Source organism: Ostrinia nubilalis, chromosome 13, assembly GCF_963855985.1.
Source record: "Ostrinia nubilalis chromosome 13, ilOstNubi1.1, whole genome shotgun sequence".
Classification (NCBI taxonomy): Eukaryota; Metazoa; Arthropoda; class Insecta; order Lepidoptera; family Crambidae; genus Ostrinia; species Ostrinia nubilalis.
The window spans coordinates 15,178,608-15,193,456 of record NC_087100.1 but is presented as its reverse complement, the minus strand read 5'-3'; the positions used below and the strand labels follow the sequence as shown (position 1 = coordinate 15,193,456).

Genomic DNA, 14,849 nt, shown 5'->3' with positions numbered 1-14,849 from the left:
GAATAAAGATGATGTTGTCAATTATTTATTTGTTTCAATTCGTCCATTGATTAGATTAGACAACCTAGGACATCTTCAAAAGTACAAAGAGGCAAGAGGCAATAGAATTTTTAATGCAACAGCTTTATGTAGGTACTTATGAAAGATTTGATCTTATTCTATAAGATTTTGCATAGATAACTGGCATAACTGCCCTCAGCAACCTTTATAAATGTTTCCAAAGATCCACTCGAAATAAAATCGTCAAAGTAAACAGACAAACGTCTGATCGTTAGATATGCGCCCTTCTGACGGGCCCTGAGCTTCCTTTAATTCGGCTTTTACTTTGGCTGTTGGTAGTGTTACCATTTGTCTAAATTAGTCCGGACAATTCCAGAATTTTATTCTTAGATCCCAATGTTGTTCAGTCTTTAAATGCTCCCGATTTTTTTTTGTAAGAACTCTTAACTGGCACGGTGCCAAAAGGCTTAGTTATTATTTTCTTGTTTTTTGTCAGGACTTTTGAAGGTTTGATATGGGAACCCTAGTGTCGGAGGCCGAATTAATTTCCGCTGCGGGGAGCAGAAGGGCCCTTACCTCAAAGCTTTGGCCACAGTTTAGAACACGTTGGCAAAAAGTTTAGCAATCAGTGCTTAGGTAAAAATTAAGTTCATGTCTGAGATTTTAAAACAAATTGCTACTACTTAGTATTGAATACAGAAATATTCTACACGAATATTCGCTGTTTTATAGTTTCCTAACGAATTTTCATTCAATATAGCTCTTATAGTCCTATGCAATGGGTAGAAAAAAATAGCGTCAGGGTTCTAGAATCAATAATGTTTTTATTAAAATGTAATTGATTATAAATTATTTAACTGAAAATCCGTGGTTTTTGTTTCAATTAGTAAACTTCCTTTTATTAAATATATTGGATCCTAGACTGCATCTTACTTAACACCAGTTGCGATATTGCAGTCTAATATGTACCTGCCTTTTATGCATAAAAAATCTCTGAATTTTTTATATTTTGTTGGTAGTCATGATTTTATAAGAATCAAGTTTTCCGATGTTCTTTTAATTGCAAGGCCCTATCAAATATTAGCGATGATCAGCACAAATCGATACAAAATAAAAGGTATTTAATAAATTGATCAAAATGAATGTTAACCGCCCTTGCGGCCTGAAATGCGAGCTTATTTTAATTGAGGGCATAAATCACTACTTGAGAGGATATAAATATCGTTATTTCTTTTGGGGTTACTTGTACGGAAGTTCAAATTTTTAACCACAAAGTCACCCTGACTTCACACGGTTTAAGCCACATGATAAAGCAAACCTTATTAAAATCAGTTAAGTATTTATTAATTATGATACTCACAAATACATTGAGAGAGCATTTTAGTTTTACTCAGTTTTGAGATGTTGTGTTGAAACTTATTTGTTTGTAACTTTGCCCTTTCACTTGCAAATTAGTTCTAGGAATAAAATGTATAATCCTAGAACTACTAAATAATAACTATCGTCATATAAATTACTATGAAATAGATTAAAATTAAGTCCTGTAGACCTTTTACAGTGGCTTTATCAGTACGTTCATTTTAGAGGAAGTAAATTCATGATCATGAGCCATCTAGCTAAGTACCTAGTGCGAAAGTGGTTAGAGTCATTCGTTACATATTAAAGGTTAAACTTTCGCATAGTTTCCGGATGAACTTTTCTTACTCAGAGTTTATAATTAATTTTAACTAACTTCCTGTAATTTTATTATTAGTGGTGTTGTAGAAAATTGTTTCTTACATTTTATTAAATCTTAAGAATTAGACATTAAATACTATTTAATACAGCGTACGGAACCATTAATTCTCATCTCAAACACAAACGATTATTCAACTCGTAAATCGTTTAATGTTCCGTTAATTTTGAGGATCGTGATCAGAATGTGGAGCGGGATCGATATTAAGTGTTTATTTATTGTTCCAGAAATAAACTTGAGACCAATAAACATTAAGCTCTTATTGGTGAAATCAGCAATGAATTACTTAACCAAAAACAGGGTTGAAATTATACTACCCAAATAATTTGCAATCATTTTATTCAAATGTCATCCAACATTCCCTAACTCCAGAAATTTAGCAATATGTGAGCAGCTCATCAATAGAGCAAGGCTTCTCGCAGCACTCCGAGACCACTCCCCCCCTCTTGGGCTTCGCAGCCAGCGCCTCCGCCGGCGCCCGCAGCCAGGAGCGCCCGAGCACCTCGTAGTCGGCGCCAGAGCGCCCGAGCGCCTCGTAGTCGGCGCCGGAGCGGCCGAGCGCCTCGTAGTCGGCGCCGGCGCGCTTGCTGGCCGCCTCGTACGGGCACAGCACCGCCAGCGTGTTCGCCAGCTTCCTCCCGCAGAAGAACTGCGAGTCCGCCGACACGTACACGAAGGCGGCGACAACGAACAGGATTTGGGTCTTCATCTTGTTATCCAGATGCTACTTGGCTTGGAGGGCTGATGTGTAATGTGGTACAATGTAAGAACCTGTCCTTTTTATACCAATTTAAGGCTTTAGCTAAGTTATTTTGATGATGTGTAGGAAGATGCTAATGTGTTATTAACATGGATTATCTATTCAGGCGAGAAATTCACATATGATCTTGGTAGACATTTATGACGTCACTGGATTGCCTTTCAGGTCAACATTTGAATATTGATGAAGTGGTACGGTATATAAGGGAAGCGTCTTCAGTTGCGGGCCATTCGTGTGGGAACCCTTGGAGGAGAACGAAGTAGTGAAGTTAGTAAGTAGTTATGAGGAGCCGCGTGTTGTTTTTGCTGGTGGTACTGGTGGTGTTGGCGGCGGTGGCAGCGGGCGGTGATGGGCAGTTTTTCTGCGGGCGGCGGCTGGCCAACGCGCTGGCGCAGCTGTGCCCGGGCGCCGACAAGCGCGCGGCGCTGGACTGGTGGCGGCGCGGCAAGCGCGGCGGCGTGGTGGCCGAGTGCTGCGACAACCCCTGCACCATCGACGAGCTGCTCTCCTACTGCTAGTGCTGCCACTCTGTTCAAGTTAACACCGATTTAATGTGAAATATACTTTCAACTGAAGTTATCGTCTTTTCTTTTACTAGTACACTTGCACCATCGACGAGCTGCTCTCCTACTGCTAGTGCTGCCACTCTGTTCTAGTTAACGCTGATTTGATGTCAAATATACTTTCAACTGAAGTTATCGTCTTTTCTTTTACTAGTACACTTGCACCATCGACGAGCTGCTCTCCTACTGTTAGTGCTGCCACTCTGTTCAAGTTAACGCTGATTTGATGTCAAATATACTTTCAACTGAAGTTATCGTCTTTTCTTTTACTAGTACACTTGCACCATCGACGAGCTGCTCTCCTACTGCTAGTGCTGCCACTCTGTTCAAGTTAACGCTGATTTGATGTCAAATATACTTTCAACTGAAGTTATCGTCCTTTATTTTACTATTACATCTGCACCATCGACGAGATGTTCTTCTACTGCTAGTACCACACGCTCATGCTAACACTGATTTTATGAGAAATAAATTTACTTTAAACTGGAGTTATCGTCCTTTCTTTTACTACTACACCTTTTTAGGTAGGTATATAAATAGGAACATGAAAGAAAAGCCTGTTAGAATACTTACATTAAATTCTGAAAGACTATGAGTAGGCATTTTTGTGTAGGAATAGGGAAGTACCCACCTACACCAAGATTAACATTTACCTATTTAATTTAAAAATAGGTTAAAAATATTTTCAATTATTTTCAGTAAGAGGCTCAGAGCCTAGAACTTAATGAGCTCTTTTACGAGGTAGAGAGGACTTAGCATGTAACTTTAACCACAGATTTTGCGGCAATACTTTAACGACTAAACGTAAGGCTGGTTACCAAGGCACTACCTTATTGCCTTTTCATACAAATTAGTATGAAGACGGCAATCGTTTTTTGAGAATTCGGATATCGTTGCCGTAGGAAAGTTGTTCCATTTGCACAGTAGTATCAATTCTTTTTGTTTGATCATGTATCAATGGGTCACATTACTTATTTTATAAGTAGTTGCGCCTTCGCGAGAGTCAATGAAGGTCTGGATTTCGTATTTCATGGATTTTATTAGTACAAAGGTAATTTAATGTTCATATGGCTAAGTAGAGAAAGAAGATCTTTGCTCATCTGTTATTCTTTCCGTTCAATCCTCATGTTTAAAAAAAATATACAAAAAAATTTACATATCCAGGTACAAAGAATCTCCTCTTTTTCCAAAGTCGGTTAAAAGAAGAGTAACAAAAAAAAGTACATAGAAAAAAAAGATTGTAAAGTTTATGTTAAGGTTTTGATGAATTGTTTTAAGGAAATCAGTGAAATAGGTTCCATTGTCATTATAATTACATTTAATTCATTTGTATAATTTAATACTGTTAGTTTTAAGCATAGAGATAATTAGATAGATGCCAACTCATGCGCTTAGTTCGAATCTCAGTGTCGCATCGCATTAGGGGGTCTAGACAAAGTGCACATTTTGATCGAATCGAAAAGCGAGTCCGTCAAAACTCCATACAAAAAAAAGACTTTTCGACCACTTTTCGACTGGTTTGCGATTAAAATGTGCACTTTGTCTAGACCCATAGAAATTCACACATACAAAGTAATCAAAACAACAAAATTTCCGGGCATTTTCGTTAACCGAACACTTAGTTGCGGCCTTGATTTGGTTAATAATGTAACTCAAAAATTTTATTTAACTAACTTGCCTAGTCTCCCATGATTTGGCTTTGAATGTACTGCATTCTAGCGGGCTATTGGCATACTGTATGTACCCATAATTTCCTTTACAAAAGTGTACTTAACAAAAAACGATAACTCCAGTTTAAAGTAAATATATTTCTCATGGAATCAGTGTTAGCATGAGCGGGGTGGCTCTAGCATTAGGAGAGCAGTTCTTCGATGGTGCAGTAGTAAAAGAAAAGACTACAACTTCAGTTGAAAGTATATTTGACATCAAATCAGTGTTAGCTTGAACAGTGTGGCACCACTAGCAGTAGGAGAGCAGCTCGTCGATGGTGCAGGTGTAGTAGTAAAAGAAAGGACGATTACTCCAGTTTAAAGTAAATATATTTAACATGAAATCAGTGTTAACTTGAACAGAGTGGCAGCACTAGCAGTAGGAGAGCAGCTCGTCGATGGAGCAGGGGTTGTCGCAGCACTCGGCCACCAGCCCAGCGCTGCGCGCTTGTCGGCGCCCGGGCACAGCTGCGCTTATGTACCTGGAATTATGCAAATAAAGAAATTTGATTTGATTTGATTTGCGCCAGCGCGTTGGCCAGCCGCCGCCCGCAGAAGAACTGCCCGTCGCCGCTAGCACCACCAGGAAGAACAACACGCGGCTCCTCATGACTCATCATCAACAGCCCTTTACAGCCCACCGCTGAACTATGAGCCTCCTTCACTTTAGTGGAGGGTTTTGCCATAATCTCCACGCTTGGCAGGCGGAATGGAGATCGCAGTTTAAAAGATTAATGTTTATCAAAGAATGCTGCTGCCCGTTCTCGGTTGCTGTCTGTACACATTATATGTGTAGTCCCTAAGTCGCCTCTTACGACACCCGCGGGAAGAGTAGGGGTTAGTGACAAATGTATTCTACTCTGCCGTCACCACACGGCATCATGACTACTTACTAACTTAACTACTTCGTGCAAGGGATCCCACGCGAATGTCCCGCAACTGAAGACGCTTCCCTTATATACCGTACCACTTCATCAATATTCAAATGTTGACCTGAATGGCAATCCAGTGACGTCATAAATGTCTACCACGATCACATGTGTGTTTCACACCTGAATAGATAATTATTTGAGTAATAAGGGCACATTAGCATCTTCCTACACATCATCAAAATAACTTAGCCAGAGCCTGAAATTGGTATAAAAAGGACAGGTTCTTACATTGTACCACATTACACATCAGCCCTCCAAGCCAAGTAGCATCTGGATAACAAGATGAAGACCCAAATCCTGTTCGTTGTCGCCGCCTTCGTGTACGTGTCGGCGGACTCGCAGTTCTTCTGCGGGAGGAAGCTGGCGAATACGCTGGCGGTGCTGTGCCCGTACGAGGCGGCCAGCAAGCGCTCCGGCGCCGACTACGAGGCGCTCGGGGGCTCCGGCGCCGACTACGAGGCGCTTGGGCGCTCCGGCGCCGACTACGAGGGGATCGGGCGCTCCGGCGCCGCCTACGAGGCGCTCGGGCGCTCCGGCGCCGACTACGAGGCGCTCGGGCGCTCCGGCGCCGACTACGAGGCGCTCGGGTACACCGGCGACGACTACGAGGGGCTCGGGCGCTCCTGGCTGCGGGCGCCGGCGGAGGCGCTGGCCGCGAAGCCCAAGAGGGGGGGAGTGGTGGCGGAGTGCTGCGAGAAGCCTTGCTCTATTGATGAGCTGCTCACATATTGCTGATAGCTGATAAGTTGTATGGAATGTTGAATGATTTTGAATAAATGGCTGTAATGTAAATTCTTACCTTGATTCTTACCTTATATTTTTTTATCCACAACGAGGAGAAGGAAGCTCTTGGCTCTTCCTGCCTTTGGTTTGCTGATGGTATAAAAAAGCTTTCTATGCAAACAAATTCCTTCCCTTACTGCCAGATATAAGTAGCTTAACACTCGTAAAATATGGGCAGAAAAGCATTATAATGGTCTTGCCTTGCGTCCAATTTGCATGTTCTCTAGAAAACGTAAGTCGCACTTCGCGAAGGTATCGGAGAAGTTCTGGTCCTCGAGCTGGTCTTTGAGTATGCAGGTTATGATCCTCCATCCTTCTTCTTATTGTGTGCTCACTGACATTCACTGGGCTTGCTGTTTGTAAACGCTGGCGTATCTCAAACGTATTGAGAACCCGATTTATTGATATTGCAAACACGATAATCGGGTCATCGCGCGCTGACATACAACTTAATTCCCCACTTCTTGGTCTTCTTGTGTAAAAGGCGTTCTGGTCATGGCTTTTTAACGTGTATCTTAAGTTTGTACGCCATAAATTGAAAGTTTCAGCCATCTCCCGCTGCATACGCCCTTGAATTCTAAGCTACACTATTTGAACAACTTGAGCTGGAGTAATGGGCATTAATCTCAAATTATGGAAACGAGAATAACCCTAAGATTAATTTAAAAACAAAAAACAAAACGCCAAACACTTACAACATTTAATATCGAATTTAAACGTACCCGTACTCTTTACGCTCCAACAACGAAATGCGTTTCTAGAGTCAAAATAAGTTAAACAGACAAATTTTTTTATGAATCTAACCTCTTAAATTAACAAAAACTAATGTTCTGTTAACATGTCACACGAAATTTAGGTATACAACACCTATTTGGGCTCATATCTGGGTGTTTAGGCTTGGGCCAAATTCCGTGCCGCTGAGTGTATGTAACTAGAATTAGAGAACTCTAATATACCTGCTCGTAGTTTTGTGTACATACTCCCTTTCCCAATTAACAACATATGTTCTTTGCTGACCTTTACTTTTGATGGTATGTTGAAGTTCCTGTTCACAATGATCACCAACTTTATAAAAAATATGAATTTTATAAGTAGTGAGCGATAAATGCATTGAAATACCTGACTTGTTTTGCATAAAAAATATTTTACTCATATTTAATTTTATTGCTAGGAAAAATTAGGAACATCAAGGATAACACTTATTAAGTAGGTAAACTAACAAATAAGCACTCAGTAACCACTTACAAGTTTCCACATATAGAAATTACAATAAGTAGAGGTACGTAGTACATAAGAGGTGTAGATATCTACTTAATTAAAGTACCATAATGAGCTTATACATTATCACCAAACAGTACAGTAATTAAATTAACGAATGAAAAGCTATAATTTTCCTTTTGTGTTCTCAAGCTACTGTTCAAAAGTTAATAACATGCCTGAAAGCGTTTACGTTTACCTTAAATTCGTTACTGGAGCGAGTTTGGTGACAGCTTTGTTTTTGCCGCGACTTTATTTGACTTTTCCGCCCCAATTTGACTTATTGTAAGTTGGGGCGAGTTGGACAAACTGTTGAATTACTAACAGGCGAGCTATATTGGTTCGAATTTAAATATTTTCTTGATTTTCGTGGCTTTATTAACATTTTTTAATGAATAAAATAAAAGTTACTACTAATAAAATTTTAAAAAAATAAAGAAAACGACAAAATGTTATTTTTTTCATGAATTCTCTTATTTTTTAATACTTTTACATAAATTATACAGCAACTAAGTAAACAAAACCCAGCAAATACATCAAATTATTTTAATTTGGGCAGTACTTACACCAATTTGACCTATGTTTTTTCCAAAAGTATGGTGTAAAATTAGTGTAACTGTCAAAAGTACAAAAATACATTGGTGTAACTGCAATTTATTTCCTTAACTAAGACATACTGTACCCCCAGTGAAAAGGGATCTAACTCGACTTAGATCAAAATTGACTTTATAACATAATGTGAATCTCTGAAAAATTAGCTATTTTTGTATCTAATCGGTATGTTTCTACGACGTATAGAAAAGAAAATAATTTTGTGCCAAATGATACAAGTAAGGCTTTGTCAACCAATTTTGAGTTTTCTTTCGTGTATATTGATACATGTCTACTTTTAACAAAGTGTACCGGAGGCTTCTTTCAATTTTTTATTGTGTCAAGAGGTACGACTCGTGTTACTACTTTTTACACGATTAAAGTTGTTCAGATTGAATTTGTGATTAACAATATAAGATGACTCATATTAATATACACAAAAAAAACTATGTATTGTTGGTTGGTGAAAAAGAATGTAACTTAATTTATATCACAAAAAGTAAAAGACAAATGATTATTTATTTTGTGTATAATGATTCAATTAGACTAATACCATTAACCACAAAAGTTTCGTACATGTGTAAAATGTTATCAGTTACTTAGATCAAAAACATTTGAAAATCGCAACTAATGATTTGGTTAATTATTTGGTGTAAAATGATATAACTTAGCCCAATTGTCAGATTAAAGGAAAACATAATGCGTAGTTTATAAATCAAAGAACTTTAGTTAATAGTTTTAATAAATAATGGTTAACATCTACTAGTAAAACATATAATTGAATTCATAGTGCCTAACGTTGTCAATAAAAGTACTTAATAAGTGCATTATAAAATTTACAAGAGCTCCAACTACCAGAACTCTTTATAAACAAAACTCATCACCTTAGACAATAAATTGAACTGGGCAAGTCATGTCGAGAACAATATAAAAATGTCCTGTATAGCATTCCATCAGTGCAAGAGACTCATTGGTAGTAGATGAGGTCTCAACCCAAAGATAACACTGGCTCTACACGTCGGTTGTATGGCCCTCTTACACAAAATATTATAGATCACTTGTGTGGTGGCACAGAACACAACTATCAACAGCAAGATCAAAACTCCAAAGCCTGCAACGCCTAGTAAGCATAGCGGCCACTAGTTGTATGAGAACCACTCCATCGACATCACTTGAGTACCTTCTGAATCTCAGATCTTTAGACCTCATCATTCAGGAGGAAGCGCAAGCAGCCGCTCTAAGACTTAAAGGTAAGAACGGCATATAGAAGCAAAACAAGGAGACAGGACATTCCACGATCCTGCACAAAACCCTAATAAAAGAAATACCTCTCACCGAGGCACCTATCGGCAGAATTCCCTGTGTTCACTCTTTGACTGAAGATATAATATCCAGCTTACAGCGGAAACGCAAGATTGCTCTGGAATCAATGAAGTTAGGATATTACACTGACGGCTCCAAAACCCAAAAAGGTACGGGAGCTGGTGTCTTCTCGAATTACCTAAATATACTAAGAATATCAACAACACTTGATAAACACAATACAATTTTCCAAGCAGATTGCAATCAGAGCAGCACAGGCGGTTGCAACCATAGACATCCGAGGTCTGAATATAAAAATAATCTCAGATAGTGCAAGCAATACAAAGCAACTTAATATACTACTATATTGGAATGCCATGACGCGCGCCTAAGTCATTGCAGATGCAAATGGCGTTACCCTGCACTTCTGAAGTGGATCAAAGAACACAGTAACTCCTTGGGCAACGACGCAGCAGATGAACTGGTCAGAAGGGGATCGTACACGACGGTATTTGGTCCGGAACAATTATAATGCCGATACCATAAGCACAGATCAAGACCTGGCTGCCCTCCAAAATAGAAAAATAACACCACACAGAATGGAAAGATTGTGAAAGATGTAGGCAAACAAAAGATGCAGTTGTGGATATTATATCGAAAAAGTTAAAGACTCATAAGACTTAACAGGGACAACATCCGCAAGGTCCTAAGTGTAATAACAGGTATGTTAAACAAACACCTACACAGTATAGCTGTACAGACAGCCTGATGTGCAGAAGATGCATGGAGGAAGAAGAAAAACCACAGCACGTGCACAAGGAGTGCAGAAGCGTAGCAGATCAACAGGCTCAAATTCTCCAATCACCAGGGTCGCTGCAGAAGGCCTGTAGAGACCTAGATAGGAAGATCAAATAGCGCACAATGGTCTAATCAAAAGGTTAAGTGCAATATTCGATTGCCCTGCAAAACTAACTAACGTAAGTCCTTATGAATGGATACTATGTATAAAGTAAATAATTATGTAAATGGCATGTGTTGCTGGACTTTATCTGCTTAGCTCGCAAGTATAACATGTCTTGTTAATCATGTTTCTATTGATTTAAGAAGATTCCCGTCTTAGGCAGTTCGATTTTTTCAAGTTATTTATGATTTAAGAAGAGGCTGACAAGAGTGGCTAAATATCTTGCGCTGCTTCTTCTCAGCACTGACCTATTTATGTCCCAAAATAAAAGTAGGGTTCAAGTGATACTAGGACGTGTTAAAGGGCTTTTTAAAAGCCTCTTTGTTGAAAACAAATGCATTTTATGACTTTACTTTTATATTATCCTTCTGTAGCCAAAAAGCAATCAATATAGCTTGACATCATCATCTCTGGTCCAGAGTTTGATTCCCAATAAGGTAATTGTAGAAAACAAACTTTTCTCTATCTCCTGTCTAATTAGTTTATGTGAAACCATTGTTGTTTCTGGTCTTTATTACCCAATTGCTTCAACTAATACTTACTTTAAAATAGGAGATAATGTATGTGATTTAGGCCGATATCATTCATGGTATATGGTGTAATAATTAATAAAATAGTAGTTTCAGATCAGAATAAACATTTAAGGAGTAAATAATTAGAATCCACTCTAAAATTCTAGCCTTATTCCTTTACAATCGCCACTTATATCACTTTACACATAATTATTAGGATACTTAGATCGCTATTATGTTAGTTAGATCAGTTTACACATTTTTTTTCTCATCACAAAATTGGTGTATATTGATATAAGTAGAAATTTTTGGACGATTTACCCTAAATAACCTGAAACAATGATTCCTCATAGTGTAATTACTTATGTTTGTTTTACAACTTTTTCTAAAATTAAAGAAACAAAAAAATATCAACAGAAATGGCGTAAAATGTATCACTTTACACTTGTTAGCGGGTGGTCAATTCAGTGTGGTGTAAAATGATTTATGTCCCATTACATCACTTTACACGAATGTAAAGTTGCCGTGCATGGCGATGTAACTGGGTTTTTATTTAATTACGAAAAAACTACATGCTATATTTCCCAAACTGGCACACTGCCTAATTATATCTAACATTACCTTTCACCTAAAAAATATTTCACCAAGTTATCTCTAATAGCGACGAAGCAGGATTTTTTTTAACTTCAAATGCGATTTCCCAAAAATCACCATTTTCGACTTAACTCCGTTTTCACTGGGGGTACAGATATTCGATAATTCTTTTTATTTAATCTAAAACCGCGTAGAATTCTAAGCATTTCTGTAAAAACAGATCCAAAAAAGGTTAAATAGGAAAAAAGTTATGTCCCATTTAAGACGAAAAAAAACTTTAAACGGCTCTACTGAAAAACTGTATTTTGTCAGTTACCCCAAGTGAACCTGCAACTGACGATATTTGAGGTAGAGAAAGGAGTTGAAATTAGAAGCGCAAAAGTACAGTTTCTTTAGTAAGGTAGGATTATTCTTATTAATCCATTCACCACCTACTTACATATTGTAGCATAGACGCATGAAAATGCCATACTGAAAAAATCTGTGATTGATTTCTGACTGAATGAATCTGTTTTTTTGTGAAGTGGGTGTTTTTATTTATAAAAACCAGTCAACATATATCGACGGAGCGTTTGCGTATTATCTGTTTCTTTTCTAAATACTTTTAATTTGCTTTGTGACGCAGTAAAGCGATCTAACATAGCAGTAGTAGATATTTTTTTGGAAAATAGACTAATTCTTACAGTAAAATGATATCAAGAAGGTATATAACGTTATTTAAAATAAAAAAGGTTATCGGGGATTACATAATATACTTTATTACTTATAAACGAACACAGATAAGTAGGTCTACAATCTATGGTGTAAGATAATATCCACGAATATTTACATGAGAGTATTATATTCACTACTAATTACTTTCTAATCTTATGCTACGGGCTCGACCTTATGTTAATTACACCTAAACACATAGTAAGATAATCTTAATTACATCCAGAGTTTAATAATAAATTGTTTAATAAGCTTACATATTGGAAGAGATTACAGTAATAAGTAAATTAAGAGGTAGGAATAATAAAGGGACTTTTAGAGGAGAGAGGATACTTTAACAGTAAGCGAGCAGTTCGTCAAAGGTGCAGGGTTTCTCGCAGCATTCAGTGGCCACCCCGGAGACGTTTCTCTTCTTCTTGAAGGCCTTAGCCTGTGGAGGCAACCAGGGCCACCCGGTCTCCTGGATATAGTTCACAACCACATCCATGCTGGATCTCTTGCCGATGTTGTGTGTCCGGCACAGACTCGCCAAAGCATTGGACAGAGTTCTGCCGCAGAAGTACTGAGCAGAGTTTGCACCTACTGGCAGCCACACGCTGACCATGATCAGGAACATGGCTGCAGGCAGCTTCATTGTGACCCAACACGAACGGCGCACGTGCAAGAGTCAACTGAGCAGGCGATTGGGGTGGCTCGTCCTTTTATACCCGTGCTCGCTTGAATATTCATTATTTGCGGGATGCATTTACGGGAATTCGGAGTTTGACGTCATACCCATTGTTATCGCCAGGTCACGAGCAGTCACCTGTGTGAGCACAGCTTTGTCTTAAGGCGATGTGACAGACGTTATCCAACCTACGCATTTCTAAATACAGAAAAACAATACGAAAGGCGATATGTCTGTAGAGATAATGGGTGAGCTGTCCATCAGATTCTAATAGCTCTTTTACTCGATAAGTAATCTCTAAAAATACTCCGAGTGACTTTGGCTTATCATGGAAATATAATTGCAAAAAGCTCCAAGTCTGGATAAGATAATATTTATCCATGGCAAGCGGAGTCGGTGGAAGAGCCTATATTAATACCTAGTTGAATAAATTAATATAGTAATTGAATATTCATGGTGTGGTTTTGGTATAAAATGGAGCAAAATTTCGGGATAAGGTACAGTCTGAAAAGATCTTGACTTCTTCAGCCATCTTACAAATCTGCAAACACCACGAAGGTTCTGGTATTCCTGTTTGGTCTCGTCTGCTTCTCCTTCGTCTCAAGCAACACGTCTTCTCAATTCTACTGTGGGAGGAGACTGGCTGATACTCTTGCCTACCTCTGTCCTGAAGACTCTGTGGGAAAAAGATCTGGGATGGATACTGGAGACCTGGACTACTGGACATGGTCGTACCCGAGGATGGCTCTACAAGGCTCCAGGGGTAAGAGAGGAGTGGTGACCGAGTGCTGCGAAAAAGCCTGCTCTTTGAACGAACTGCTGTCCTACTGCTAGACGTATTGTAGCTGCCATTATATTCTATTGTGATGCTGTAAATAAAGACTAATTTGTATTTATGACTGATAATTTTATTGAATGCAGATAAGTAATTTTCATTCACCTAAACAATTGTTATTTACGCATTAAAGGAATTGCTGAATATCGTGAAGAAAGAGTGTAAATTATATGACGACAGACACATTAGATAAAAAGGTTTAAAAGGCTACACGAGGTTCAGGATTTAAAGCATTTGAACTACCATTTCTAATTTAAATTCAGCCAGCGTTTGTCCCTAATCAGCTGCGCACATTATCACTCTCGTCTCGTGTTAACGGCATGTTACTCTTTCCCAATACGCTGGAGATGTGTTTACTGTTTATAGCCCTCAATAACAGCCTTTGGTGTTACGACGCCTCATTATGACTGCTGTAGATATTACCTAATTGGGTGTATGACACTTGCTAACACAGCCTTTATGTAGGTGGAGTGGCTGAAATTGCTTCTTCACAGCACAGTTTTACATAATTGATCATTTTACAATTTTATCTTTAAAGTTAGGTACTTATCAAATATAATAGCTGACACGGCGAACTTCGTACGGCTTATGTTCATCAGAAATAATGTAGGATTCAAATGGTGAAAGATTTTTTAAAATCTGTTCAGTAGTTTGAATTGCAAAATGTGTTGGTGAGCGCATAACTCAACAACGCCTGGACCAATTTCACCAATTCTTTTTTATATGTTCGTTGAAGTCCAAGGATAGTTTTTACGGTGAAAACAATTCGAAACTTCGAAGTCGCGGGCGGCCGCTAGTATTAAATACAAACAATAAAATCTTCCCTCTTTATTATAATACTCGTATCAGTGTAAGTAAAGGGCAATCGTGATTTCGCATCGACTATCGCCTTTTTAACATGAACTACAGATAAATAAATACAATGCGCAGTCGTTGT

The 14,849-nt window shown here is 38.5% G+C and overlaps 2 protein-coding genes across 2 annotated transcripts in view; one reads left to right on the top strand and one right to left on the bottom strand.

The window, feature by feature from the left end:
• Positions 1-14,849, top strand: part of LOC135077354 (netrin-3-like) — a 197,599-nt gene that overhangs the window by 40,505 nt on the left and 142,245 nt on the right. The gene's annotated exons all lie outside the window — the stretch shown is intronic.
• Positions 12,432-13,069, bottom strand: LOC135077714 (insulin-related peptide 4-like). The gene has a single exon (XM_063972283.1). It carries the CDS (start codon positions 13,042-13,044, stop codon positions 12,745-12,747), a length of 300 nt encoding a protein of 99 aa, XP_063828353.1. The 5' UTR covers positions 13,045-13,069; the 3' UTR covers positions 12,432-12,744.